Genomic DNA, 26,360 nt, shown 5'->3' with positions numbered 1-26,360 from the left:
ATCGTAAAAAATATATTAAAAAACTAAAAATCATATTTCATAGGACATAATTTAATATTTAAAGATATGTTTATTTTATGAATTATTTTTAGTAAATAAGTACATTTTATTTTCACAGAGGAAATATTTAGTTGTATTTGTTTTTGAAAATTTGGTGGACAATTCTGGGTTTAACGTGTACACAAAAAAGTACAAAACCAGAAAATTGTGTTTAGCCTGTTGCTTTTTTATTTCACTTTGTAGAATAAATAAATCTACACTTTAAAGGCAAAATAATTTGAAACTGACAGAATAGTTTTACTTCGGATACTTTGATATAAAATGAAATATAAAGGAAATATTCCGTGTAAATTCGGTGTATAATTTGTTTCAGTATGTTAAAATTATTAGTGGCTTTTCTGTGAACACAATTTATTTCAAGTAGACTTTATTTTATTTATTTATTTTTTTATTTCTCTTTAAAATCTCTTAGTTAATATTTTTATTGTTTTGAAATTACCACTTGTTTGCTGGTAAATTATAAAAATAAATTTGCATACTTATTATATAGGTAAACTATTTCGATAGGTATATTTTTTTTTTTAATTGCATATTTTTAAATTAAATCAACATTCCATACCACTTAAGTACAGTAAGTAAATGTGATATAAATATAATCGCATGCAAATCGTTATAAAATAAATTAATTTCCTCAAAAAAGTCATGTATAACGTACCGTTATTTCTATACATAACTATTTTTTTTTTTTTAATATGACGAGTAATATATTCTTCCGAGGACTAATGATGAGCATGATGTGAAACTAAATAACTGTTGCAGATTGAGTAATTAATTTTAATTTTATAAAAAATATATACCCATGTAAAAACATTAATTATTTATAATTTGGTTAAATTTTAATTTCATGACTAAATTTTCAATCTGAGAAAAAAAAATATCAGTATAATAATATAAGAACTGAGTTTTAATACTAAATATATTCACAATTTCAAATAATATTTAAGACACAATGTTTTGAAATATTGAACACCATATTTAATATCATTTAGCAGAAAAATATATAATTTACATTTCAACCTTCTAATTACATCAAACATATATCGATAAAAACATTTTTTTTTTAATTTGTCTAGGTTGGACGTTGTGTAGGGATTTTTTTCCTTAACGTTTTTGTGGTTGTTGGTATATTCAAAATGTGGGCCGCCATAAGCACAAGAGGACATGAACACATTTTAAGCACCGTACTCGTACCATTACGAATACATTAGGCTATTGTTTTTTATATACGGTCTTCGTCGTCACATTAAAAAAAAAAAAAAAAAAAAAAATACATAATAATTCTACAGTGAAATTAAAAATCTGGGAGCTACTTAAAAAAAAAAAAAAGCTTTTAATTCGACGGGTAATTACTTCACTTAAAAGGGAGAACGTTGCGCGGAGGAAGGAAAATGGCTCGGGACAGTTTATTGTCTCATTTATGTGATTAAATTCGTATATCCCTTACGCGATGATCATAGAACAATAAACTTGATGATTTATAAGACGCATCGAAATTTCCAAACAGTTTGTGTATAAAAATCAACAAACGCATAAAATTATATTATATGTGCAGAACACTTTGAATAATCTCGTCCTTATTAGACTCGGTTTGAATCTATAACATAAATTTAGCACGCATACACTTGATACCCGAATTCTGTAGTGGTTAACGGCACACTGCGGTGGTAAACATTTCCCCTTACAATTATGGCCAGACCGTAAAATATGAGAGTACATGTGAATAGGATAACGCGTAACACAAGGGCGTCGGAAGATGGATGACACGAAAGTACAGTTCTGTACTACCGATGGCCGCACAGCGGTCTTTATTCGATATTAAAAGTTTATCTCGCCACACAGATGTCCTATCTGTTAATAGCGTCTACCAAGGTTAAATTATTATTGTTTAATAAAGTATGGGATAACAATAATAATTGACCAACTGTTCTAACAAATATGTTTATATATATATATAAATAAGAAAATATATTGGATACACTTTATAATTATTAATACCATTATCTGACGTACTTAATCAGTGACAAATTATTATTAATCTCGAGATAAATGAATTATGAATGAACAAGAAAATAAGATAAATTTATCTTTTAAAAATCTTTATTGTAAATAAATAATGATAATAACTGATGAATGTTAATATTATTGTCATTAATATCTGACTAAATATATCGTTATTTTTATTGATCAATATTATTACCTTATTTTTTCCTGGTATTATAAATTATACAAGACACAAATAGATACATAGCTGATATTATACATATAGTATTGAATATTGCTTAATCAAGTTATAGACATTCTACCTATAGTGTAATAACCAGCGAAGTTGAATAATTAATATGTTATGAATTTATTGTCATATTGTAAAGAACGTATTTTTTTTTTTATCAAATCGTTAAAATAATTTATAAAATGTTCCCGTAATATACCTAAATCATTTATTATAAACCATACTTTAAATTTAATATGAAAATTGCATAATTTTCATTTTTAATTCACAACCCAACTTTAAAATCAACTCAAAGTAGTTAAAATAAACCATATTTACTTTCACACTATCTGTAAGTTATATTTCATAATTAAGCACACACAATTTTCATCGATTCCTGCTAAAAGCATACACAAATACTTTATGTTATATTTGTTAATTGATCATTTAAATTAGTTAATTTTATTTCAGTTATAAAAGTGTAGTGTTGCATTCTACTCTTGATTCATTTTATATTATTTTATCTAACCTTATCATGTTAGTATTTAGAGTTAAAAAATAAATGTATATAAAAACTTTAAAACAGCTGATTATAAATTTGTGGGTACTGCATTACATTATTTCAATAGATCATAATTTTTCTTATTCATACTTTTATAAAATTATACACAAATATTTAAATAGCATAACAATATAATAATTTAATAAAAATATACACAAACAGTTTTTAAAAATAATTTCTTATTTCTATTTTCATACCTATTTACTGAATATTCTGTAGTTTATAGTAGTTTTTTCCACAGCAGAGTTTTAATGTACTTTTTCATAATTTACTGTTGTAGTATCTTTTTTCGTAATCTTACTGAAGTAAATGTAAATATATCTTTTATTTTTTTTTTTTTTTAACAAAAGAAATAATTAAACCAATCGAGTTAGCCATTTCAAATCGACAATAGCATTTTATTTTCGTATTGTAAAAAAGTATTTTATAATTCAAGAAAACAAAAACTGTAAGAAAAGATGTACACTTACTTGAACTTGCATTTAAATTATTCATAATATAATAATACAATTTTCATTAAGAGTATAATTCAATTTTGTAGCATAAAATATTTTAGGAAATATATTATACTTATTTTTTTAAAACAGACTATAATGCTTCAAGCATGATATTGTTTATTACTTAAATATTACATATTTTATTTTTCAAATCATTATTTGATAATTTAAATTAAACTTTTTATCTTTCATATTAAATATAAAAACAAAATGTTTAACTTATTTTATCACTGTATAATAAAAATGTAATCTTAATGAAGTGGCATCACATATATGATAATTGGAATGTTGTATACTACCAATTTTGTTTATACAAGTATTCTAATTTTCTTTGGTTAATAATTATTATTACTCTAATGAGTCATTTATCTAACATTAGTCAAGGTATATTCTATCAAAGTACATTAATGATAAATATACAATTACTAGTAAATAAATAAACAAAGTTACATCTTTGGGGATAGTTTTGCTATTACAATTGTGCATACAATAATATAATTTATCTAATATTATGTTTAACATGTATTATATTCGTATTAAATTATTATACTTTTTTTCTAAAAGATTTAAATCTTCTACAGAAATACTAATTTTCATCTTGTACAAAACTTACCACAATGAGCAGCACGAAATATATCCAGTCCCAGAATGAATGAGCATCTTGGACGTAATACATTATATCTACCCATCCTTCCAAGCTGATGACCTGGAATCGAAAAATAAATAAATATATTTTAACGCTTTTATAGGTTCAATTTTCGTAGGATAAAAATGGTTTGATTTTGAGAAACCACGCAGTTTAACATTGTATAAGTTGTTCATGAGTACTATGTTTAAATGCAATGCACTGTCTGCTAGTGAACGCTTTTCTTCCAGCTTACTTCAAGACTCCTAGTCAACATTAATCACTACTATTGGGAACGTGGCCAAACAGTTTGCAATAGGGATGTCCAATCTCATCCGATAAATCAGCCAGAAAACTTCAAATCATTGATGTCTTTCCATCACCCTTTATTGCGGTGTATTAGACACTTTTTGGCTCCAATATAGTTTATATATATATGGGTATATCATGTTATATATAAAGTAATCTATTCTTTCGTGTTTTATCTAAGTATATAATGTATAGAAACAAAGATTACAACTTCTGTATGTCTATATACATACACAAAAGTTTTCAATAAATATTTCTTATTTCTGAAATATATTTATATTTGTTTTTCTATTTTAGTTTTGAAACATTTAAGTTTATTATACCACAATATAATTATATAAACTCTACTGAAATAGATACATCAGTGTATTAGTATTTACTAATAATTCACGAATATCAGTGCAATATGAGCTATTATAAATTACATAACATACAAGTAAAATACGAAATTATATACTATTTTGAAATACGACTATAGACTAAGTATAGACTTAATAATGAAAACAAACTATAAATTTATTAATTTGTTAAATTCTGTACAATTTTAAATATATATATTAATAAATAAAAAGGAAAATAGATAAACTTGTAACAAAACTTATTTAAAATAACATTAGCCATATTGATATTAATAAATTGAGTTAATAAATTCTTATTCAAAATTCAATGAAATATCTAATGATAAAATATACTCTACCCCTTATTATTTTTAATTTATTACAATATATATATTATTTTTATAGTTATATCATAAAGAAAAATATCTAGAGGTATTGATAAAAGAATAGTGAACATTTAGTAGGAAGAATAATTATTTTTAATTCTTTTAAAACATTGATATATTTATATAATTTAGTCAGAAGTTATAGTATTGTCAATTTTTTATTGATCGAATTGACCTAGTATAGGATAAGCTAAATTCGAATTGCATTATTTTCATACTTGTAAAATTATTTACATAATATAATACGTATAAATAATAATAAGAATGTTAAATCCATGATTAATTTAAAATTTCTATATTTAAAAACATTAATATTATATAGCATTAAAATAATAGTGATTATGTAAAATAAATAAAATTGCCTAATTAATCTTGAAAACTATCAAAAATAATTTACGCAAACTGACGCAATTTACCAGTCACATTTACTACCTGAAAAATATATATTTTTTTGAGACGCAAGTAACATGCAGCCAAAAATATAAGTTAATACAATTTATCATTAAATTATAATATGAATATTATTGCTTGAATAATTATCATTTAATGTTATTTTTATTAACAGATAGTTTAACTAAAATAATTTCCCGTAATTTCCTATACCTAAATATTATATTGTTATTTTGAGAAACATTGGTTTTTATATTATTAATTTACTATAGAGTTAATAATACCTTTCAATTTCCATATTTCCAATTAGTTTTATAAATAAAATAATTCTACACATATTTATTGATTAAATATTAATCTATAAAGTCGTTATTAGTATAATTTTTTTTTAAAGTCATTTGTTTTTTTTTCTTTTCATAATAATACTCGATAAAAAGCTGGTGTAGATCGCTAGTTGCTTTTATTTTTGGTTATTCATATTGGCTATTAAATAATACGTATTGTCTATACAGAAGCAAAACTGCAGACGACAATATTTCCACATAGCAACTTTGGTTCACGTTTTGGTATGGTATTCATAAATTTAATGTGAACACAAAAGAGTCGCGTTTTGATATGAATCGTAGGCGCGTTTTCATCAACGTGCGTATGATATGTGTTTGTGTAAAACGCATTTAAGACGAGTGTCATCCTACAAATGTATACTGCATAACAATAAAAAAAGACGTCACCCGTTTCAAGATGAATAATGATATTATAACATGTATAATATTAAAAGTTTATGTTGACTAGGAAAAAATAAAATAATATCTAGACGATAGATAGAGCTCCATTTCAATATTGTCGATGAGTGTAAATATCTTTCTTGTGATTGTCGCGTGCACGATACTTCAAAAATCACAATATATTAATACAAACTTGGTAAGTACTAAAAATTAACTCTATTAAAAATAAGTTAAACAAGTATCTAACAGTGAACAACGATGAAGTAACAATTTTATCGTAAACAAAATATAACAGTATAGATAAAAGATTGATAAAAATGTTTTGTATATTGTAAATTAAATTTTATATGTTCTTAAAACATACATAATTAAAGAAAAGTCGTGTAATAATATTTCCACGTGATTTATAAATTACAAGTATACGTGCACACATGTACTTTTAATAACTGTAGGAAATCGTAAGCCCTATAGTGTAGACCGATTTGAAACAAAACAACTCACCTGTGCCGGCCACTTGCCTTGGTCTAACCAATCAAATCTGACCTCTATATTATGTTTGTAAATAATTTTACTTTGGAAATATAACTAATGAACAAAAAACCTAACGACTTATATTTATTATATGACAGTCGAGCTCTCTATGAGTGTGAACTGTTTCATTATAATATATTAAATTGAGGGAAAATTTAGATGAACGATTTTAATTTTTTTTATTTCTACTATTTACTGTAAACTAAGATCTATTCATCTGGGAATATTGGTTTTCTTGTAACTAGCATTTAAATAATGAATAGTTGGTGCTCAACTTTGAAAATACGAGACTGTGATGAACTTCTTATGCTATGCATGTAATCTTATTTAAATTTTCCAGCTTGACATGTTTAAGTGCCGGCAAATCAAAAAAAACTATGTATTATAGTAATTAGTACTCGAATTACAGTCACGTTATTCAAAAAAAAAATATTAATTTTGCAAGTGTCATTGATAAACACACATTTGATGTTAAAATATAAACATTATGGATTTTGTTTGCTGAATCCAAATCGTGGAACAACGTAAATTAATTTTTAGTACTTCTGTAATATATTTATAATCGAAATTAAATATAATATGAAAAATTTAATTAACGATTTTATTGTATAATAACATTTCCGATAAATAATTATTTGGAATTTAAATAATTATAAAAATAATAATAATAAACAACTGTATGCACTTATTAAAGGTAAAATTTAAAAATAAAAATTTTATAATATGGACAAGACTCTCATGGTCATTTGGAAGACAACGATAAGTTATCTTAGGAGAAACAAGAAATCCCCTCCAAACACAATGTCATAAAAATAATAATAGTAATAATAATAATAATAATAATAATAATAATAATAATAATAATTATAATAATGCCTGAAGAATATAAGAGCCAACGATACAGTAGATCGTACTACATTAGTAGACACTAAGTATGAATACAGTGTTGACTTCTGTGTGTACCGGTCACTATTAGTTTTTATATTTCGTGCAAACAATCTCGGACTATGTATTCGTTTACTGCCAATTTGTGGACAAATAGCATTGCGCTATGTACAATAATAGTTACCATTATCTACTACTTCTGCATTTCAACCTTTAAAAAATGGGAGAAGCTCAATGTGCCGTACGTAAGACCAATACCATTGTTTGGAAACTATTTGAATGTAGCTTTGGGAAAAGACCATGTATTAGAATTATACAATAAAATCTATTACGAGTTCACCGGTCACAAATACGCAGGACTTTTCCAGATGAGGACGCCTTATTTAATGATCCGCGATCCTGAAATAATTAACGACGTGTTAATAAAAGATTTCTCCTCTTTCCCAAATCGTGGCATTTACTCGGACTTTACGGCAAATCCATTTTCGAACAACTTATTCTTCATGGAAAACCCTCAATGGAAAATTATAAGAAACAAATTGTCACCAGCATTCACACCGGGAAAGCTCAAGTCGATGTACGATCAGATCAAAGAGTGTAGTGATTTATTAATGAAGAATATCGATAAAAAATTAATGGAAAACAACAACGAAGTAGAAGTAAGAGACATTATTAGTAAGTATTCGATCGATGTCATCGGCATTTGTGCATTCGGACTCAAGTTAAATACCATAAGTTTTGATGAATCCGAATTTCATAAATACGGAAGAAAGCTATTTGCACCTTCGCTAAGATTTCTTTTCAGAGAGTTGAGTTTGATGATAACCCCTACACTTTTAAAAATTTTAAGAATAAAAGATTTTCCAACAGATTCGATGAACTTTTTTTGCAAAACGTTCAAAGAAACGATGGGGTATAGACTAGAAAATAAAATAGACAGACATGATGTCGTTCATTATTTATTGCAAGCAAGAAAAGATTTAGTTTTGAATACAAATTTACCTAAACATGGTGAGATATTTTTTCGTTTAAAATATATAAATATGAATTGTTGTGTAAAATTTAAAAAATTTGATTTTAGAAAAGTTTACAGAAACACAGATTGTAGGAAATGCTATAGTAATGTTTAACGCTGGGTTTGAAACTGTATCCACTACTATAAGTAATTGTTTATATGAATTAGCATTAAATAAATCTATTCAAGACAGAGTACGCCAAGAAATTCAACTAAAACTGTCCAAAAATGACGGACAAATTAATCACGAGTTTTTAATGGAACTTAATTATTTGGATATGGTTATAGCAGGTAATTTGTTGTTATTATTATTATACAATTCCATAATATTAATATATTATAATATTATTAATGGAATAGATTAATTTATTATGTTTAACTATGCGTTTAGATTAAAACTGTTTATTTTAATATTTATTGACTTAATTGTTTATTTTTAAGATTCTTCCCCTCCTTTGCTCATATTCATTATTTGTATTATTTTGAATTATTCCTTAAAATATTCATACACAGTATTGTTTAGAAAATAATTAAATTTATCAAACGTATTTTTCTTGTATTTAAATATATTTATTGACATGATAATTTCATTACTTTAGATAGATAATCAAATTGTGTTGATAATATTTTTTTTAAATAATGGAATCACATATTTTTTCTATTTCAATTAGTTAATAAATTAAAATAAATCCAGACAACATACATAATATTATAATAATTATATTTTTTAGAAACATTGCGCAAGTATCCCTTACTAGTTGCTTTATTCAGAGAAGCATCACAAACATATCAAATTCCTAAGGATTCATTAATAATTGAAAAGGGCCAAAAAATAATAATTCCTATTTATGCATTGCATTACGATACACGGTATTATACGGATCCTGAAAAGTTTATTCCTGAAAGATTTTCGGCTGAAGAAAAAGCTAAACGGCCGAGAGTTGTTTACCTGCCATTTGGCGAAGGACCTCGAATATGTATAGGTATATTTTTTAATAAAAAATTTAAATGCAATAATTATAAATATTTTTGAATTTCTAGGAAAACGTTTTGCAGAGATGGAAATTAAATTGGCTCTTGTTAAAATGCTAACAACATTTGAAGTATTCCCATGTGAAAAAACAGAAATTCCATTGAGTTTTTCTAATAAAGCCTTGACATTGATGCCAAAACATGGAATTTGGCTAAAATTTAAAAGAATTAATTAGTCATAGATAATATTATACGGAAGAAGAAAATTTACATTATAATTTAACATATAAAATAAGATATTTTAATAATATTTTGTTTTATTTTTTGTCTCTAAATATATTTTTAAACAGATTGTAATATATTTTAATAAAAAAAAAAATATATATATATATTTTATATTACTTTACAATTTAAATCAAATCTTAATATTAAATATAAAGTCTCTTCAATTTAAAATATAAAAATAAGAAGATAAATAACTGCTCTAATATATAGCTAGTATCGAGTGAGGTACTATTAGAGTGTGTTAAATTTTTATTTAATGTATATTATCATTGTATACGAAATACGATTTTAAGCCGAGATGATCTGTTAGGAATTAGAATATATCACTATATTTATTTCATATGGTTTTTTTGATATAGCTACTAATGTAATTTATTTTACTTTTAGTATTATAGTAGATTGATAAATGTTTTCCGAAAATCTATTATTATAAAAGTAGCATTTAGTTTTTATAATAGTATTTATTTAAACCATCAAATAATACAATTAAAAATTTAATCATATCTTTCTAAAAATATTGTAAAACAGTAAAAACAGATTCATAGTATTATTGTCTATTTAATAATATCTTAAAATAAATAAAAAAGTCATTGCGTATAGTAGAATTCATAATACTACAATATATATAAAAGTTTTAGGTATCAGCGAATAATTTTAAATTATAACAAAACAATAAACAACGTTATTTATCTTTAAATGTACCCAAGTAATTTTCGTCCAAATTTTAATTTAAAATGTAAATACAAATAATTGTTTTTATATTTTCACGGTTTTAGTATGAATTACTGATGAAAAATTTCATATTGAATTTTTAAAATTTAGAAACAAAAATTAAAGTTTTAATATATTCTTATCTACAAAATAGTTTGCAATTATTTGCAATTATGACCAATCTTATCAAAATTCTTCGAATGCACATAACAATTGTGTATACGTATTTTTAATATTTTTATACAAATATAAGAATACATTTTGTGGAGTCATTTATTAAATTTTCAAAGATTTTGTTTACACGAACGATTTTTATTATCATTCATAGAAAAGGACTATAAAATATTGAAAATTTTTCATACCTATAAATAACTTATAAAGAGTAATAAAAAAGTGAAAATGTTATCGTACAATTAAAATAATAATATAAACAATTTTTGAAAATTTCAAGTATCTATTATTATTTTTATTTTTAAAATACAATAAAATATTTAAAATTGTTTTAGGAAAAATATTTAGTTTACGATTAAATACCAAATGTCGTAAAAATTTGAAGTAAATGCTAATAAAAAATTAATTTTGCTTTCCCATAGAATTTTTTTTTTATATAAATTAATCTTGTATTAAATTTCAAAATCTTAAATATAACTGTAGAAAAACATATATTTTTCAAAATTATCTACTAATTTTTTCAATGTTTATGAGTTTTGTCATAGTTCTAACTTTAAAAGCTTAACAAAAAATAATGGAACTACAGATTCTTCTAAATTTTTTAATTGATAAATTAACAATTTATGTAGAGATTTATATTACATTTTCAAGCATTTCTTTCCAGTAAATATATTTAATTAACATTTATAAAAAAAAAAAATCAAGAATTGTTCATGTCTATAAATAACTCTATCATTTTCAAAATATATTTAAAATGTTATTGTAAAAATGACGATTCAAATATTTGATAAATATTTAATTTATCAAGAATTACATCAAAAAATCAAAATCAATTTTGCCGATAATAAAATAAAAATAATATTATATTATTAACCATGTTTGTTAGATTTTGAGTGACTAATGAGTTTATTAGTATTGCAGTGATGGTATGTATTTTTTATGAAAAAAATAATATTTAAAAAAAAAACTGATTCATCCAAATTAAACTATCGATTATAAACTTTACTTTTTTGAAAACAAAAAGAAATATTTTTAATAATAGCTTATAACTTCTGTACTAAAAATACCAAATATTAATAATAAAAACCAGTTTACGTATCCTCTCAATTGCATAGATTTAACACCTAATGAGAGGGAAAAAAATTGCTAGTTTATTTTAACACTATATTATATTTAATATAAATTTATTATACCATAAATAATTTAGTATATTATCAAATTTATTTATTAATTAAAATTTAGTATTTATTTAATAAGTTAAAAGAAATTTGGCAAATATTGTTAAAATAGAGTAATTATTATTCTATACTTAAAATACTGCTTCAAAAAAATAAAAATTTATGGCATTTCAGATCTCATCGGAGAACTTTGATACATTTTTTAAATGTGTTCTTATTAATTTCGTATTACTTTCCTAATTTTGGATATTTAATATTTAATTTAAAGAGTAGTATTTGATAATAAATTGGATATATTTGGATATATTTTATAGGGGATAGTTGATAGCAGAATACAACAGTAATTTCTTAAATAGTTGATAAAAAAAAATAATTAAGGTAAAATAAGATTTTGTTTTTATTTTATTAAAATATAAAGCCTTAAGTTATCAAGACTTTGAGTTTTCAAAAAACTGTTAAATTAGAATTTTTGAGTTATATTAGTGTTTAAAGTTTTATATAGACATTAAAACGTTCTTTTTTATTTATATTTTCCTCGGATGAAAACATTGAAAATTAATCGATAGTTCGTAATAAATATAATTTTTCAATCAATTTTTGTACCAACAAAAATTATTAAAATCATAAGAGTATTAAGTTATTTTTATTTTGTAGTTAATATATCATAGAATGTTTAATTACATGGTATTTTAATTATAATACTAAATTCCCTATAACTAATAAATTGTTTTTATTGAAACTAAGTAAAAAATAGTCAATACACTTTTTTTTATTTAAACGTAAAATAACAAATCTTCGTTAAAATATTTTCGGAATTTTCATGTGATTAAAAAAAAAAAAAAAATAAATAAATAAATAAATAAAAACGATAAAAAATGTTTGCTGTACTATTACAGTAGATGGAAAACGTAATAAATATGTTAAATATAAATTAAATGATGAATTATTGCACATGTAAAATAATTTTTAAGAGTCTGAAGATTGTACTTATGTCGGTGTATATTACAAAGTATATTTTATGATATTAATATTGCTATTCTAGTAATTAATTTTACAATAATTATTGATACAGTTAAGTTCAGTTAATATTTGTCAAAAAAAATTGTATTTATTTTATAATATATTATCATAATTATATATATATATATATATATATATATTTATATATATTTGTATTGTAATTTGCAATATATCATTTTACTTATTAACTTATGAACCAATATAGTGACTTACTGTTTAACAGTATCATTAGGTTCATAGTAAAAGTCTAAAAAAGTTTAAAATTATTATAGGTAATTTTAAGAAATGTGGTTGTAAAAGTAAATGATAATAAATACATTCACTAAACGTTTTAAATATTACAAATATTATTTTTTTTTTAATTAAAATAAAATAACAAAAATTGTTATTTTTGTTTAAATATTTAATTTTGTCAAATTTGAACTTAACACGTCGATAAAAATAAACTATCGTTTATATACATATACATAACGGAATGTTTCGATTTTCCTTATAATAATCATGGAAAGAATTTGACACTTATGACTTAGTCACTAGGTATATATATTTTTAGAATATTTTTCGTTATTTGGCGGGCCGGTGAAAACTTATTCGGGGGCCGCATCCGGCCCGCAGGCCGTAGTTTGGAGACCCCTGACTTAGTGTATCAATTTTTCAACTAAATTAGATATACTGTAAAGTGTCTATTTTTCATCTCTTGAAACCGTAGATTCAAAATGATTATTTAAGTCAATTGTAATTTAAAATATTACGTTTATTTAATTAAAATCAAGAATTATCAAGTGTATGCAAAATCGTGAGGCATAAATGTGCCTTGAACTCAACAGCTTCGGTACGTCTACATATTGTGCTCAAAAATATGCGGTGTCGCATATCTCTCGCGTTTCTCTTCTCCAGGATGTAAAAGACCATGACTTTGTCACGCCCTCATCGTTGAGTCTTTTAAAAGTTATTGTTTTCACCGGTACAATCGTGTAAGCCCACACGATTATAACATCTTATCACGATAAAAGTTCATACCCGATTTTACGAGTATTACAACTTAGTACTACTGATTTAAAGTTGTAGTGGCGAGATCAAGGATTCGTTGTTATCGTCGAAAAAAAATTTCCTAATAGCTCTTCTTAGAATAATTAGTTATTAGGTAGCAAATTACAATACTCGTAATAATATGAAACGTTTAGCGATAATATAATATGTACTTTTGAATAAGGTCAATGCATCAAATCTTATTCGTTTTAGATGACCTTACGAACATAACGCTGCCAATTTGTTATAAAATAAGAAAACAAGTGTTTAACAGTTTTTAAATTTATTACCAGTTAATCAATGATAACGCTTAATTAAATATTAATATTTTTTTTTTCTTTAAATTAACTGTCAGTCTTCTATCAGAAAATCAGTGTTAACTCATATGTATGTCGGGTATGTTGTATGTAATACAGATCAAGTCATGTATCTATCGTCCGTCACCGATTGGTGGATGTACGAGCATATTGCCACGCTGTTTTTGGTCATCGCTGTGACAATTGCCTATTATTTTTCTATTTCGACTTTTAAAATATGGGAAAAACTAAATGTTCCTTACAGTAAGCCAATTCCGTTATTCGGTAACACATTGAAACAGGCTTTGAGCAGAGATCATGTATTGGAATTTTACAATAAAATCTATTACGAGTTTACCGGTCGCAGATACGCAGGATTGTTCCAGATGAGGACGCCTTATTTAATGATCCGTGATCCTGAGCTGATCAATGATGTGCTAATAAGAGACTTCTCGTTCTTCGCCGATCGTGGTGTCTTCTCAGATTTCACGGTAAATCCATTGTCGAACAATTTATTATTTATGAGAAATCCTCAATGGAAAATAATGCGACACAAAATAACTCCTGCATTTACACCGGGAAAATTCAAGATAATGTGTGATCGGATCAAAGAGTGTGCTGATATATTAATAAAAAATATCGATGAAGAATTAAGGGAAAAAAACAACGAAATAGAAATAAGAAACATTGTGAGAAAGTATTCGATCGATGTCCTCGGCACTTGCATTTTCGGATTTGATTTAAACGTAATTAGCGATGATGAATGCAAATTTCGTAAGTACGGAAAATTGATATTCACACCTTCATTAAAAACGCTTTTTGGACAGGTGTGCTTGATGATCACCCCTACACTTTTAAAAATTTTAAAATTGAAAGATCATCCAAAAAAAGTAACTGACTTTTTTTACAAATCATTAAAAGATAGTATGATGTATAGAGAAGAAAATAAAATAATCAAGAATGATTTTACTCAAGTTTTAATGAAAGCAAGAAATGATTTAGTGTTAAATACAAGTTTACCTGATCAAGGTGAGATAATATTAGAATTAAAATACATGTTTACATATTTTCTATTAATTATACGAACAATAAATAATTTGTATTTTGCCTATATAATGTTGAGTGGCAATAATCGCTTAACAATAAAGGCACTCACTAATGTCACCTGACATACATTTAAAATATTAAAATAAAAATAGTTATTGATGTATACAATTTTTAAATTTTGTTTTAGACAGGTTTACAGAATCACAAATTATAGCGAATGCTTTCGGTATGTTTGTCGCTGGGTTCGATACAGTTTCAGCTACTGTAGGTTATTGCTTATATCAACTGGCGTTAAATAATTCTATTCAAGATAAAGTACGCAAAGAGATTCAACTGAAACTTTCCAAACATAACGGACAAATTAATTACGAGTTTTTGATGGATCTTAATTACTTGGATATGGTTGCAGCAGGTAATTTATTATTATAATACTATTACATAAATAAATTGAATTTACTATGGAATAGTATTGTTTTTATTTAACTGTATTTCTAGGCTATAAGTATTTAATTTACTATTAGTTAAGACTTATAGTTAGGTGTTTAGAATTTTTATTTCCATCATTTTATACGTACTATTCTTAATTGGTTAAAACAAGTATTTACATTTGGTACTATTTGAAAAATAATTAAATGATTCATTTGAATTTTTTCACAATTTATTGTTTAATGGAAATAAAAATTGCCATAACTTTGGTCGATAATTGAAATGTATTAATAGTATTTTTTAAATTAAGTTACACTTTTAAACTAAATTTTTAATTTATTTCTTCGATTATAAAAAAAATGAAACTAATGCATTACATTAATCATTACATTTTTTAGAAACATTACGCATGTATCCTTCAGTTGTTGTTTTATTTAGAAGAGCAACAAAAACATATAAAATACCTAACGATTCATTGATAATTGAAAAAGGCCAACAAATAGTAATTCCTATTTATGCATTGCATTACGATGTACAGTATTATACGGATCCTGAAAAGTTTATTCCTGAAAGGTTTTCGACAGAAGAAGAAGCTAAACGGCCAAACGGTGTTTACCTGCCATTTGGCGATGGACCTCGAATGTGTATAGGTATGTTTTTAATGAAAAATTTAAATACAATAATTGTAAATACTTTTGAATTTCTAGGAAAACGTTTCGCAGAAATAGAATTGAAATTGGCTCTTGTTGAAATACTAACAAAATTTGAAGTATTCCCATGTGAAAAAACAGAAATTCCTTTAACATTTGCTAATAACATTTTCACAATGATTCCAAAAAACGGTATTTGGCTAAAATTTAAAAAAAATAATTAACCAGAGATTATTATTCAATGTTGTTGTTGATTGAAAAAAAGTTGTATAATATTTTAGTTTATTTTTTGATATTTGTTAGTTATTCCTATTATTATTAATTATTTTTTTACATCATTTCATAATATTTGTACATCAAATTATGTAATGGATTTTGAATGGAGCCATAAATGCATTGATTTTACAATATTGTGTTTTTTTTTTTTTATTTCTATGAATTAGATTAGCAAATACACCCCCGAGTAATACAATAAAACCACCTGTTTTGGTAAAAAATTAAAATTTAAGCATTTTGATCAAGGATGACGTAATATCTTGCAGAGAGTTGTGGGTCAAAACAAAATTTACTTATAGTTAAAAGCACAATTATATATAATAATTATATTATTATTTATTGTATCGTAGATATAATATTATATGATAAAATATGCCTTTATAATTTATAACTTATGTGATAAATAATTATTACATATTATACTGATATACCTTTATAATGTATTACATTTACATATGTAATAAGTATTTTAATCGATTGAACTCTCAACTTATCGAAACCTTAATTTCATACAACAGGAAACCTATTTGAATAAATTAATAATAATTTATAAATCAATCAAATTTTAACCTAATCTAACAAACAATTATCACAATTTTATCTGGATTTAAATATTAATTAATTAGATAAAACGTTAACGAATAATACTCAGGAACTAAATAGTTTTAAAGATATATTTATATTAATATTTGGTAAAAATTGTATGAATTAATTTTTAATTTTATAAAATGTCACTAGATCAGCGTTTCTCAAACTGTGGGTCGCGACCCTTTGGGATCTAACCCCTTTTGGGGTCGCGAGAAGTTTTTTAATTATACAGATTGTAAGAAATTTATGTTTTTATAAATTGTATAGACTATAGAACTATAATAATAGTTTAAAGTAACATAAGAATTATTATTATTATAAAGTAGTAAATAAGTAATAAAACAATTTGTTTTTTGATTCTGTAAATGTAAAACTATGGGGGTCGCGATCGATTTTTGAAAAAAATTTTGTTCGCGGTCCTAAAATGATTGAGAACCACTGCACTAGATAATATTATTTCCATTCGAGAGTATAATTTATTTTAATAATGAAAATTGTGTTAAGTGTTTATAATTTTTAAGTTAAATTTAATGCCTTTTTGGTCGTATTTAAATAATTATCAAAATGTTGTATATTGATACCAAAAAAAAAAAAAAAAAAACGCTATTATTGTAGTATACAATAACCTGATTGACGACTGTACTAGACAGATTCAGCATACTTCTTGTTTTCTTAAATCAAAAGTCTGTATTTAATAAGGATTTAAAAAAAAAAATCCGACAATCATTCGTTTTTAAAATATACACTTATTAACATATGAGATTATAGTTAAAATCAAGTTTTTATAATGACCAAAATTTTTTTTTTTGTGATTTTATTACATATAAAGATATTATAATTTATAACAGAGAAATATTGATTGGTGTCCTTTTAAAATAATTAATAGTTTGATAAGTTTGTTTTATAAAAAAATAATAATATTTAAGAGTTATCTTAAAGTTTAAAAGCAATAATAGAAAAAAAAAAATGTATATTATGAAAAAAAAAACATAGATTACAATATCATGATTAGCAGTTTTTTTTTAAATATGTAATTTATATAATTTGAAATCACATTAAATCTTAATAAGGACTTGATGTCTTAAAATTATATAACTTCTATTTATAGGCTATTGCTTAATAATATTCAGAGGATGGTAAATTATTCAAATAAAATGTAAAATGTTTTTCTTTATTTATTTATTTTTGTATACCTTATTTTTACATCTATATTTATATTAGGTAATACACTTTTACGACAATAAAGATTAAAATTAAAATAACTAATTATCCATAAGTATTTCCTAATATTAACTTGTTTATGTAGTAAATAATAGATCCCATGTTTCATAATCTACTAGTGTGTTTTACTTATTTATTTTTCGTTTTTTCTATTTGATAAATTCTCATATATAATAAAAGTAAACTACTATTGCCATTCATTAGTCATTTAATATAATATACAAATGATTTTACATTGAATCATTACAGGTATGTTTGAAACCAAAATTCCAATGAAGTTGTTGAACATGTTTGCTCAAGGTTAACTATTTTTTAAAATAATTAACGGTAAATGTACCGTCTAAGTCGTATATTAATAGTGTGTATAAGTATAATACTGCTTAAGCCATGTTTTCATCTTCCAATACCGATTGGTAGACATACATCGTTGCATACATCGTCGCAATAGCGATCAACTACTATTTTTGCATTTCAACAATTAGTAAATGAGAAAAACTCAGTATTCCCTACAGTAAACCAATTCCATTGTTCCGTAAATTTTTAACGTGACTATGGACAAAGACAATCCATTGGATTTTTACAGATATTTTTATAAAAAAGTTTTCTCATCAAAATTACGGTTGATTATTTCAGATGAGGACACTGTGTTTAATGATCTATAGACCAGGGCTGATCAACGGCGTGCTAATAAAAGACTTCTCGTCTTTCATCGATCGTGTTGTTTTTTTCAGATTTTACGGTAAACCATTTTTGAACAACATATTCTTCATGGAAAATCCTCTATGGAAAATAATAAAAAACGAATTGACAGCAGAATTTACATCAGAGAAATTTAAGATACAGTACGATCAGATCAGAAAGTGTGGTAAAATACTTATGGAAAATCTCTATGAAAAAAATTTAAGCAAATCAACAACTAAATAGAAATATGTAACATTATGGGTTAGTGTTCGACCAATGTCATCGACAGGTTAAACGCCATAAGCGATGACGAATACGCATTTTAATATAAATATGGAAAATCGATATTTATTTTGTACCTTTACAAGAACACGTTTCAGAGAATTGTGTGTTGATGGTCATCCCTGCACTTTTGAAAGTTCTAAGATTGAATAATTTTCTAACGGACGCGACTGACTTTTTTCACAAAGTACTTAATGGAACGATAATGTATAAAAAAATAAATAAAATAGTCAGGAATAATTTCATTTCTTATTAATTGCAAGCGAGTAATGATTTAATTTTGAAAACAGGTTTACCTAAATATGATAATGCATTATTTTGTATAAAATATAAAAAAATATGAATAGTTGTGTAATATTTTAAAATGTTGTTTTAGAAAAGTTCATAGAATATTATAAATTGTAGCAAATACTATGTTTGCCGCTCGGTTTGAAACTTTGAAGTTATATTCTCTATTATGAGTTATTTTTTATATGAATTAGCATTAAATAAATCTGTTTAAGATATAGTGCGTGAAGAAATTTGATCAAAAGTATCAAAATGTAGACCAATTGACAGTGAGTTGTTAATGGATCTCAATTTTTTGGGTATAACTATTGTTGGTAATTAATTATTTTATTATTCCTTATTATATTATCAAAATCAATATTTATATATATATATATTTAAGTAGTATATTTTGGTATGTTCTGTACCCCCTGAAAATCTGGTGAATTCGAGTACCCTGCCCAGTCTATCGCGTTCGCACTCGACCTTATCCCCATCCATATACTTCATATATATGAATGGTGGGAGGAGGTAAGGTCGAGCGCGTACGCGATAGACTAGGCGGGGTACTCGAATTCACCGGATTTGCAGAGGGTACAGAACATACAAAAACATATTATTTATTTATTTTTTATTTTTACCAGTAGATGTGATGAATTTTCCATAAAACTCGAAGAAATCATTTATTTCTATAGTTTTTATTTTTTTTTTTTGTGTTTAATCATATTTGTTTTATTGAAATTAACTATAAATTTAACAATAAACCTATTGTTTTAAAAAATTGTCAAAATACTTTTCATTTTTTTCTTCTTATAAAATATATAAATAAAATGTTCATTTAGATAATATGATAATTATTCTAGAAACTCTTTATAAGTATCTACCTTTAATTGCTTTGTTCAGAATGGTATTACAAATAAACCGTATACTTGACGATTTAATAATACTGGAGAAAGGTTAAAAATTTCAATATATGTATTGCATTCTCCTAGTAAATATTAGCCGGATTCTTAAAAATACAATCTCGAAAGATTTTCACTTGAGGAAAAAGCTAAACGGCCTAATGGTACTTATCTTCCGTTTGGCGAAGGACCTAGAAGTTGTTTAAGTATATATTTACGGGATATAGGTATTTTTCTAAGTAATGAAATTTAAAAACATTTCTTGATAATAAATTATTAGTAGATTTAAATCTTTGAAAACTTGTATTTGTCTTTTAAATTTCAAAATTTTTGAGAAGTAAAGATTGTATTAAATATTTTTATTATTTTTTTTTTTATGGAAAAATCTTTAAAAATGTAAAGTAAATGTTTATTGTAAATCATGTTTATTAGTACCTACGTAACTATTTATTTATTAATAGAATTTTTTTGATAAAAGTTTCGTAAAAATCTCTGTACTAGTTGTTTTAAATATTTAATTAAATTTAAATTTACTTTTTGAATGAAGTATTTCATAAATTATTTTAATTATTTAGTAAGACATCATTATTCAATTTTAAATAAAGAACAAAATAAGTAAACTGTTATTAGAAAAATAAGTGTCAAAAAAAAATTGTATTTCAAACAGGATATACAAACATAGAATATTTAATTATATTTAATGTCGACAGGCATGATTTTTTTTATTTTTAAATATTTTAAATATTTGAATGTTACAATTTAGATTTTGAACATTTTAAACATGTCATAATACATCACATGTAATATTTTTTCTACTTATATACATGAAAAGACTTCTTTTTTTCCATATTCAAATGTTTTGGATACTTTTCTACAAATGCACACGAAGAAATGATATATTATAGTAGTTAACATAAGTTCGACCATGACAGAAACGGACTTTTTCATATTTTTGATCAATATAGCTAACTCATGCTAGAGAATATTATACTGCTATATACTGCTATAGTACTTTTGACGCTTAGAATATGATAAATTATATATTACTATATTATGATTCATTATACAAGTCAGACTAAAATGTGTTTTTATTTGACATGCTTGTTTTGAGTGTACAAAGTTTTACTTGATATTATAGTTTTGTTTTTTATCATGTCTTTCTTATTGAAGGCGTACTTTATAAATTTAATTTTATCTTATACTGTTAGTTTAAATATTTGGTATTTAGTTTTATACGAGTTGATACTTTATACAAAATATGTGATTTTTATTTACTTTTCGTTTCTGGGAACAAACTAAAAACTATTTACTCATACAAGGAGTATTACAGACGTGAAATAATTTTGACATTTCAGTAATAAAAAAACTACTCACTTTTTTAATAACTCTATTAAATAATACTGAACTATAGTGCTGTAAATCTGTTTCAATGTATGTTACAAAGTAATCGTGTGATTTTCATCAGAATAATAATATTAATAACCGATGCCATAAAATACAAAAACGCTATCGTAGGGGATCGGCAGTTTTCTACTATTTTTAGCTATTGAGAGCAACGCCTATATAATCACTTTTAATTTAATTTAGTTTTTCTTTGTAAGTAAAAAAATAATAAATATAAAATTTAAATATTTTCAAATCATCAGTTAGTTTAAAGGGCTAGTTTGAAAATCTTAATCGACCGGAATTGGGTCGTGAGTCGTAGATTAATAACGCATATTATTGTATGTGTGAAGAGAGTATTAAATAATTTGTTATTTGTTCATATTAATTATTAAATATGTTTGAATAAGACAGTGTTTCTCATAATTTGTATCATAAAGACTCATTATTAAAATAATCCATACTTGACGACACACAATAAAAAAATAAAAACCTAACCGCTATTAGTTTTAGTAAATCGTATCAAAAATATTTGAAACCTTTTAATACATCTAGACTTATTCGGCAACATACTGATTGAGAAACATTGGTATAGGAGGTACTGCTTTAGGACAATACTATTTGGTGGAAAACTATTTTTGTATCAACTACTTAATTAAAGCTTAATTTATTCAACTTAATATAATTTAATAGTATTAGTATGATATTTAATAATAAAAATAATAACCATATACATGATATATTGTTATACCATTGAACGTATGACTTCGAGTATCCAATTCGCTCTTACCTGTGATCTAAAATCGATCGTTTAAGAACCCTAACCACATGTAGTCAATTCGGCTAGACAAATTAAATCTTCAACTAAAAATATTTTGAAAAAATTTGACAGTTTTTTTGATTATTTTCGATTTGTGAGTGATAAAATTTTTTTTTTATGTAAAAAACCCCACAAATTTAATATAAGTTTCTAATATGTTGTTTTAATATAAATAAAGAATAAAATAAAAAACAACAATGTTTAAAATATGTTTTTAGTTAATTTTTTTATAATTTATAATTATCAAAAGTTGTGAATTATTGAAAATTTTTAATTTTAACTCCTACAAGGGTTGGAATTTTAATACAAGATTCGATTTACGTTTATTCATTATATTATTAAATTAGAATAAAAGTGAAACTTACTCAGTGACAATTTTAAAATAAGTATTTAGATATACTAAATCATATTTATAGTACGAGCTTTTTAACATCATTTTACAGTTCATTGACATTAACAATTAATTTAATAATATCTATTACCTGTCTGATAAATATTGTTATAATAATATTATTAAATAAAATATATGATTTGTTTTTGGTCAAGGGGAATTCGACCATTTCTTTTACTAACAGAAAAATACACTACTAATAGCAATCTAAACATAATAAAATACCGCTTAGAAATATATCATATAGACAAACCGTTTCTGATTAGAATTACTTTTCGTACGCATTTTAATCAATTTAAATTATAATTAGTTGCAGGTATGAAGAAATTATTTTATCTTCTTAAATAAAAATATCTTTATAAACTTTGAAAGGATCATGACCTATCATATTTAATTCAAAAGTCTAATGGTTTATGTGAAGTTAAAATATGATATGGAATGCTGAGTTTGTCAGCAAGATAAATAGAACTGATAAATCGACGTGTAAATAATAATATAATTTAGTTTTTAGGTAGGACAAATCCTTTTTAACAATAATTAATTTTGAAAAATAAAGATTTATGAGATTAACTTGTTTTGTAATCTGACAATGATATTAAAGTGGTTAAACGGTAAAAATATTTTTCCATAATTTATTTATTTTTACTAAAGCATAATCCTTATTTAGTTAGTTAAAAAAATATAACTGATAAGACATCTTATTTTACATTAGATTAAAAAAAAGTGAATAAAAATTAAAACATAAAAATAAGCTATAACCTATTGATATTCTATTACATTGAAATTTACTAATTTTCGCAGTGTGAAATTATTGTTTTAATGTTGTAACTAAGATATATCGTCATACACTTTAAGCTAACACAACCCATAAAAGTTATTATTATTATTCTTTAACGACCTAATAAGTTTTTTTATCAAATATTATTTATCAACTGTATATATGATAAAAACAAGTTGAGAAATATATATATATATATATATATCATTTAATAGATTTAATTGAAACAAAATATTATTTGAGTGTTAACTTAGTATACAATACCTACGTATTAAAAAAATGTACAATAAATAGCTTGTCCTCTTTAATCATATCCATGGTTAGCTAATTTTTCTTTTTTTACATTACATATAATACCTTTTCATAATTATTATATTTATTATAAATTCGATAGTACATTTAAAAAAAAAATGAGAACAAAAATATGAAAATGTAATTAGTAATATATTGATAATTAGCCACTGAATAAACACGTGGTCACTTAATTATCAAAAGTAAACTTTTTACTCATTCAATATTAAATAAAACAACATAATAATAAATGAAACGTTATTTTTTATAAATAGTCATCGATATAACAAAAACGTGTTAAACCGAAATAACCGCACAAGATCCTGGGACTAAAAATAGAGAATCAATAGAAAAAAATACAAAATATTAAAGAAAAAAAAATAAGAATTTGTTTGTATAAATAAATATAGACATTGAGTATCATTAAAAAAAAAAAACAAACAAAAACAACAAAAACTGTTATCATAACTAATAACGTTTATCATAGTTAGAGATAAATAATTAATAAAAACAAAAAAAAAATCATTTGAACAAAACCTCAATATATTGAAGTTACGGACAATAGAGGTTTGTAACTTAATTTTTGCTCAATATTATGGACACTAAATTGAAAACTTATCAAAAGTATAGAATTAGACTTTGAATTTACTTAAAAATTTGAAAGTGATTTTGTAAATTGTGTTGATGCAATAATGAACAGAAGCGTACTCAATGTTTTAAAATTGAATTTTATAAAAAGTATTTAGTAATTTTTTAACAAAACCATTTGTTTATTGAAGAAATATTAAATATTATTTTTAACAAATTCTTATAAAAATATTCCATTTCAAAGGTTTTAAAATATTATATTATTGTTTTGACTGATGGTATGTATGTATATTATATTTCTTAGATTCGTGTATAACATATTTTTTCATGTCATTTGCAGATTTTATTAAATTTATTTCTCTTTCATAATTTCAAACATTTTTGCTTAAAACCACTTTCAGTTGTCAAACATAACATTCATTTCTATTATTTCTTTTAAGAATTTTATACACTTTCCATTTTATTTTTATATTGTTCTAAGCTTGTCATTTCCCATTATTATTTTTACTACTCCAATAAATAACCTTCGTTATCTCTATTATAAAATTCACTTTGTATCAACTGACTAAAAATTGGCTAACATAACCTTACCGGTCAATATACGTCTTACTTGCAGTTTGAGTACGAAGCGATTATTTATTTAATACACTCTTCGAGATTAAGTATACTTTTTTATTTGTACATAGATATAAAATATAATCGAACATTATGACGTATCAAATTATTTACGTAAGAATGCTAATCGAAAATATTATTTCACTCGAGTACTGTCCGATATATCATTCAAATATTAAAAATTCATTAAGCAATACGTATGATACATATAATATATTATACACGTATACTATAGTCTTAATAAGATAAGTATAGATCGTAAGTGTAAACTATATAATGGGTGAGTTGAGGTGATTAGACTAAAACATCGACCCAACACTAAAATAGCTTTTAAAAAAAGCATCTATTTTTGATCTAGTTCAACATAAGCCGATTATGATCACCATAATATGGTTACTCGTGACATTAAATAATATTTTGTTAAATTAGATTTTATAGACAGTTTATGTGTTATAGTTAAGGCCATACCATAAAATATACTATTTGCAATAATTTGTCAGATATGAGGTTGGAACATATGAGTGTTTAGCCCCCTAAAATACTTCCAAACTCCTGTCAAAATATGTCATATTTGATGGGTATTATAACTTTTATAGCTCATAGCGTTAAAATAGAAACAATTTGCTATTATTTTAAAGTTGATTAGTAGTTTGATTTTATTTCATATTTTTTTTATTTTCAGAATCAATAGTTTTTTTTTTTTTTTTACATATTTAACCCGACCCAACTCACCCTGAAAATATGTATACCCTAAGCCAATATAATATATATTTTAATAGTTAAACACATTTTAAATTCAATTTGAATATTTTTATAATTTATTGTTTATTGTAAAATAGATAATAAATGATGGTCAAAGGAATGGAATGGAAATATTTAAAGTTATGTAATATTTTTACGACTATTCAAACATGTGTTTTTTTTTTTCGAAAACAAATTCAAGCCTCGTAAAATTCAACT

General features: G+C 24.0%; 3 protein-coding genes across 3 annotated transcripts in view; 2 read left to right on the top strand and 1 right to left on the bottom strand.

The window, feature by feature from the left end:
- LOC112603395 (voltage-dependent T-type calcium channel subunit alpha-1G) overlaps nucleotides 1-26,360 on the bottom strand; it is a 237,092-nt gene that overhangs the window by 94,255 nt on the left and 116,477 nt on the right. The window contains exon 8 of the mRNA XM_025351931.1: nucleotides 3,942-4,034. Within this exon, the coding sequence (XP_025207716.1) occupies nucleotides 3,942-4,034 (93 nt within the window). The remainder of the gene's footprint in view (nucleotides 1-3,941; nucleotides 4,035-26,360) is intronic.
- Nucleotides 7,640-9,787, top strand: LOC112603397 (probable cytochrome P450 6a13). The gene is made up of 4 exons (XM_025351933.1): nucleotides 7,640-8,528; nucleotides 8,599-8,823; nucleotides 9,264-9,515; nucleotides 9,574-9,787. Exons 1-4 carry the CDS (start codon nucleotides 7,640-7,642, stop codon nucleotides 9,738-9,740), a joined length of 1,533 nt encoding a protein of 510 aa, XP_025207718.1. The 3' UTR covers nucleotides 9,741-9,787.
- Nucleotides 14,199-16,586, top strand: LOC112603396 (probable cytochrome P450 6a13). The gene is made up of 4 exons (XM_025351932.1): nucleotides 14,199-15,223; nucleotides 15,429-15,653; nucleotides 16,066-16,317; nucleotides 16,375-16,586. The coding sequence occupies exons 1-4, from the start codon at nucleotides 14,284-14,286 to the stop codon at nucleotides 16,539-16,541; spliced, it is 1,584 nt and encodes a 527-aa protein (XP_025207717.1). The 5' UTR covers nucleotides 14,199-14,283; the 3' UTR covers nucleotides 16,542-16,586.

The sequence above is a fragment of the Melanaphis sacchari genome, unplaced genomic scaffold (genome assembly GCF_002803265.2).
Source record: "Melanaphis sacchari strain LSU unplaced genomic scaffold, SCAv2.0 Contig107_pilon_pilon, whole genome shotgun sequence".
Taxonomy (NCBI): domain Eukaryota; kingdom Metazoa; phylum Arthropoda; class Insecta; order Hemiptera; family Aphididae; genus Melanaphis; species Melanaphis sacchari.
This window is presented reverse-complemented; position numbering and strand designations above follow the sequence as displayed.